General features: G+C 36.0%; 1 protein-coding gene across 1 annotated transcript in view; it reads right to left on the bottom strand.

Annotated features, from left to right (window-relative positions):
- Window positions 1-6000, bottom strand: part of TMC1 (transmembrane channel like 1) — a 40234-nt gene that overhangs the window by 10397 nt on the left and 23837 nt on the right. The window contains exons 11-15 of the mRNA XM_015849107.1: window positions 4183-4377; window positions 3253-3432; window positions 2936-3088; window positions 1519-1647; window positions 30-97 (exon numbers count right to left, since the gene is read on the bottom strand). Coding sequence (XP_015704593.1) covers window positions 30-97; window positions 1519-1647; window positions 2936-3088; window positions 3253-3432; window positions 4183-4377 — 725 coding nt within the window. The remainder of the gene's footprint in view (window positions 1-29; window positions 98-1518; window positions 1648-2935; window positions 3089-3252; window positions 3433-4182; window positions 4378-6000) is intronic.

The raw sequence follows: 6000 nt of genomic DNA, 5'->3' as shown, positions 1-6000 counted from the left end.
AGAGTCATAGCACACTTTGCCACACTTACCAGATCATGCCTTGGTTAAATATAAGTCCAAGCACATTCCCACTTATATCAAACTCTGAATATGATGGCTGAAAGAAAAAACACAAATGCTTTCATTAAATTTGCATAGATGTTTTTAAGATGATTTGTCTATTCTAAAACTGTCACTTCCAACAGCAATGAAATACTTGCATTGTATTGTAAAGATGCTCACTGCATATTATCTGTGAATAATGAGACAAATGAGGATGACTGAAGGCTAACAGACAGACTTTAATACTGGTTGCAGAATTTTATTGATGATCATTTTTTGTCTCTTTGTTTAGAAGATGCTAGTGGAAAATTAGAGCTCTGGTTACTGGATAAATTTTAAAACAATAATCCATACTTTATCCACTGGAATGGAGTCAGGATTTGGTGGCCACCTCCCACCTCCCCCTAAAAATGATACTAAGATTTAATTCCTTTTCAAATGATAGAACTATGTTTCATATTTTAATTTTAGAAATTACACTGTTGAAGAATTAATTTCAAATATTGACAGATGTCTCTGATCATTAATTTGCCTTCATCTTTAATATTGGGACTCATTATCACTTTATCTGCTGAAGAAAACATCACGTCATAAATTTTTATCTCCTGTATAGATACATAAATATGGCTATCAATCAATAGCTTGGTCTGCTCTTTCTAAACCATTCATTTGATTTCTTCATTGCGTTATTACAAAGTTTGAATAATCTCTGACACCTGGCTTTCTGATTCAGGGCCTTTAGCAATTCATTCAAAATCTTCAGCAAATTGACATTCTGTCTAGGGAAGGTTGTTTTTCCTAAATAAGTAGGACATCATGAGACTAAAAGCAGAGTCTAAACATTGCACAAGCCTTGAGGAGATATGTTGACTCTACTCTGCTAGGGTTGATAACATAGTCAACATAATGTTGAAGTGCTAATTAAAAACCTAGCCAACAGTCAGGTTTTTTGTAAATAATTTACTGACCAAATACAGGACCTAGCCTATATTACACATGACCTTTTGCCTGGGCAACACCTCTCCATGGAATGTGATGACCATCAAAATGCCTTGCAAGTACTCAGTACTAACAAAACATGTATAGCATTAGATTTTAATACGCATAGCAATTCTAGGAATAGGAGGGTACTTCACAGAAATACTGCGAATATCACATGTTTAATGTACAAAATCTATGTGCTTTAGCACTTGGGTATGCATACTTTGAGGTGATCTACCAGGCACCCAATACTGCAAAAAGGTAATGTTGGCTTTCTAACCTGTTATTCATGTGAGCAAGTGTCATTCATGTATTTTAGTGACATTTGCCTTTACTCAAGCTGTTTACCAGTCTCCCTTTAATTCATAAACATTTTCTAGCTGCAAGCATGAGTACACTGAATATGAATAGCAAATTAAGGATACATAAATCAGTATGCATGCACATGAGTGATGAACTGACACAGACAGTTAAAATAGCAAATCAGATACTTACAAATCCATATTCCAAGTCCCAGCACCAGCAGTAATTGAAAAACCGAACAAAGACAGCTCTCAAGAAATCACCAATTAGAATTGTGATATATGTTGTCATTGTGTCAGAGACTGTCAGCCGTACAAATTCCTGTTAAAGCATTATTTTCTTTTAAAAATACATGCATGCAATAATAGCTACAATAATAATAAAACACCAGACTAGATCCCTAAATGTGCTTCCTCTGCTACAACTTGGCAAAGCCTCTTTTCTCCCAAATCAACCACTGAGAAATCAAGAAGAATGCTCCACGTCCCTTACAGATATCCTCTTCTTGTGCTCATAACAAATGACACTTCCGGGGTCCCAGACTATGATTAGTCTAAAAAATGTTTCCAGACAATACTGCTGATATAGAAGAACTCTAAAACCCCTCGATTCCTATAACTTTGGGGAGATAAAAAATAAAAAATAAAAATCCTACAATACTTATTCCTCTTGTTTTATTTTAGTAAGTTCCACTAAACTCTACTGTACCAGGGCTTACCCTAATTGCCTAAAAATCTATTATTATTTGATCTCAAAATACAGAGAAAATCAGCACAGTAATGAGAACTGTGTGATCTTAGCTCATAATTCCACATCAGTGGAAAGAGTTCAGTGTTTGTTTTCTTCCCACCTCTCTGCTCCCTGCTGTCACTTGGGAGCATAGACAACAAGTGGGGAGACTGCCACAATGAGGGAGCAATAGCAGAAGTTGTGATTCAGTGGTGAATTCAGTGTCATGAGCAGGGGGGGAAAATTAAAAAAAGAAAAATATGTGTATATGATCTATCTGAGAAAAGGAAGATGTTGGGAATGTTTCTAAATATCATAGTATATGAATACAAATAATTGTGCATACTCAACTGAATCAAATAAAATGTTCTTTTTTTTTTTTATCTTATATTACTTGATCTAAAGATTAAAAAATGCCTTCCCAAATATAGACTGATAGCAAGAGCTGATCTCAAATATTGCATCTCACATATTTCCTTGTTGAGATTTTCATCTAAGATATGTCTGTTGTATTCAGAAACTGATTTTGTTTGATCAAAACTTTAATCAGAATGACTACATTAGTTAATTGTTGTCACTGATCCAGTTTTTCACAGTTGCAAGCTTTGCAGGATAGATATGGGAAGAAGAAGACAAATATATTTTTTTTTCAATGCTGTTAACAATGCAGATGGACCTCCCTACCACAAACAATTCAAATAAATTAAAATAGCTGCTTCTGAGCCTCACAGTTGGGAAAAAAGTAAGTCTTACATCTTCATTTTCTCATGTTTTTGCAACTTAATTTCACTTGTCAGCAGGAATAAATAAGGGTTTGATTTAATTTCTTTTAATAGGCTACATTTTGTTTTCAAATATGAACTCAGATAAGCTGCATTACCTGGCCTACCATTGTTTCCCAACATGGTCCTCTGGGAACATCTGCAGGGTCCACCTGTATTGGAGGAGCAGTTGAATTTTCTGGAATAGTGCCATTGTACAGACTGGCTTCCCATATTGTCATGTTATACTTGACTATCTTTTCTTCTTCCAACTAAATATTAGTGAGGAAAAAAAGAGATTATTAGGTTATACTAACAACTTTTAATCCTTTCTAATCCAAGACTCCCCCATCTTTCCCTGACACATCTGTGACACAATCAGAAACAGACATCTTTGACCTGGTGCATATTAAAAATAGAGAACTAGACAGCTTGCCTTGAGATTGATTTCATCCATTAGGGCGATAATGAAAGTGTAGAGATTGCCAAGAAAAAGAGCAAATATGCGTCCAAGCTGCCACCTTAGAGCTATTCGAGGATGGTAGTTTTCCAGAGAACTGATTACATCAAATAAGGTTGGACAGAACATTCCCAAAAGTGACATGACCATGTTTACCTAGGGAGGTGGGAGAAGAAAAGAGAAAAAGTTTACAGCAAAATGTTAGAGGCAGGATCTTTTATTACTAATTGTATTAATTATAATTTTCTGTGCTACTTTTCATATGGTATTTAAATGGAATGAGTGAAGAGATTTTTATACAGCATTTCTGACTTTAGCTGTTTACTGTTTTGTTACAGCAAACACAATCATTTTCACTATTTCTCCAACAAGTAAATCTCCATTTGCTCCAGATGAAAGCAGACTGAACAGAAGAAAAGAAAGATAGTGGACTCCTGGGCTGACATGTGGAGCTAAAAGGCATTTCACCTTCTTGTTACACTACAGAGTTGTACTTTTGGAGCCCCAGCAAACTTTAGACATGGCCACATACATACAAGTCACTTTGCTTGGACTAGTCTCAAGAGAAAAGCAACAGGAGACCATGCTTCTTGAAGACATATAGTGACATAGTGGTGAGAAAAACAGTTTTCAGAGCCCACCCAAAAAAAGGTGAAGGTCACAAAGGAAAATTAAACATGAAGGAACACTGGAAAGAACAAACCAAAGAATATTCCTTTTAGTGAATTGGGAAGTAGAGAGACTAGAATAGTTCTTTTTTTATACATTTACCACCCATACTACAAGTACTTAAGTTCTCAAGGAAAAAAAAAATAGTAATAATAAAAAAAATAAAAATAAAGGCAGCATGCAAAGTAAAGGAACAGTTTCAAACCACATCTATTTCAGAAATGTGCTAGCACGAACTTCATTTCTTTCCCACCACCCGTAGTTCTCCAGACCTTCCAGGGCAAATTTCTGGGATCTTCTCACAACAAAAAATATGAGGTAGCCACTCCCAGCAAGTGTGCACAGGGCTAAGAAGTTAGCCAGAACCCTCAGGAACCGAGTCAAGTGAATATTTTCCTCCTTTCGGCTCTCCTGCTCCTCCACGATAGCTTCCTGCACTTGTTAGAAACAGCATAACATTATCAGCACTGTAGTGGTCAAGACTCTACATTGGTTAACCAGTTAGAAATCAGTTATATAAGCTATGACAAAGCAAATGCACACTTGGGCATCATGTTTTCAGGCAAACACATATTTTATAAGAAAATCTGTTTTGGACCTCCATGGACACTGGGGTTTGGCCCCAGAACTCACTTTGCTTTGATTTGGTGTATCCCCACTAGTTCTCATTACACCTTCATTCATGTTTCAGTAAGAAATCAGCTAAATCAGCTCTGTCCCCTTGTAAGGTGCTGTGAGGTTGCTTCACCAGCAATACACATGTGGTTTGCTGTCAGAAAAGGAACTGTCACACTTTTAAAAAATGCACATTTGTGACGAAACGGCAAAAATATATATCAATATTTTGAGAATCAGAAATTGGCGAGGGATGAAAAAACTGTTTACATGTAAAAATGCAGGAGACAAGCAAACAAACAAATATTACACTGCTTCAGACTGTAATATAAAATGTTTACCTAGCGTTTACCCTTCGCCATGATACTGCTGGAAATGAAATCTCCAGCTCTCCGCTTTTGGCAGCAGAAAGAGTTTTCTCTCTGAAATTTCTTCATTAAACGGAAGTTTGATTACAGCTTCTTATTTTGGTATAGAGATCAACTGTCCAGAAGGGAAGCTGGATTCCTGAATAGTAATTATTATTATGGGGTTTCACTTTTCCTACCGCCCATGTTCATTACATAAAGGAAAGGAGACAGCAGCAGCTATAAAGCAAAACTCCTAGAATGTCAGCCAAACTAAGGCTTCACAATCTCTTTCCCTGTTTGTTTGCAAAGATTACAATAAAAGTTCATGAGTGTATTTCTCAAAAATAAGTCTCCATCACAACTGATTTATGTTCTCCAAATGTTATTCAATAGCTGACCTTCATTGGCAGGCATGGAAATCTCAGAGACATTCAGTGCTTAATATTTTGTCAGTATTTGTTTTCTGAGGGCCTCTTCTTTCCACTTATGTGCAGATAAATTTTATGCCTAGAGTTAGGAAGGTGGGCAGTATGGAGAAACAAACTGGTTACATCATTACTGCAGAAAGGAACAGGACTGTGTATGATAGGACAGTATAGCTAAAGCTTGGCCCTCTAGTTCCTATTGTTATTTAACATCATGATTGCAAGGCTGGTGTCCTGTTCATTTCCCAGTAACATGTTGCCAGTGTATTCTCCAAATGTTATTTGAAAGCTAAATTATAATTTACCATACTGGTATTTCCCTATATAGAAACAGCTTATTTAACTTTCAACAGACAAAATACTTTCCCTGCATTGTTTTCACAGCAGTGCAATCTCACATCACACCCTTGATTACCCGCAGAAGATCTGCTGAAATCATCATGCACTTCAAACTGAACAGAAGCCTAGCAAAGTCTTGTATTGTACTGCAAACTGGGCTATGTTTCATAATTGTTTTCTTATGCAAAGTAAGTATCAAAATTCTGATGCAAATTCTTATATTCTAATAGCATTTTGTTTGTTTGTTTTTTATTATTGCTGTCTTCTGGTATCTCTCAAGTGGAAAGAGAAGAATGAATAAGCCTTTTTGAAAAATGAGTTTTTTA

The sequence above is a fragment of the Coturnix japonica genome, chromosome Z (assembly GCF_001577835.2).
Source record: "Coturnix japonica isolate 7356 chromosome Z, Coturnix japonica 2.1, whole genome shotgun sequence".
Taxonomy (NCBI): domain Eukaryota; kingdom Metazoa; phylum Chordata; class Aves; order Galliformes; family Phasianidae; genus Coturnix; species Coturnix japonica.
This window is presented reverse-complemented; position numbering and strand designations above follow the sequence as displayed.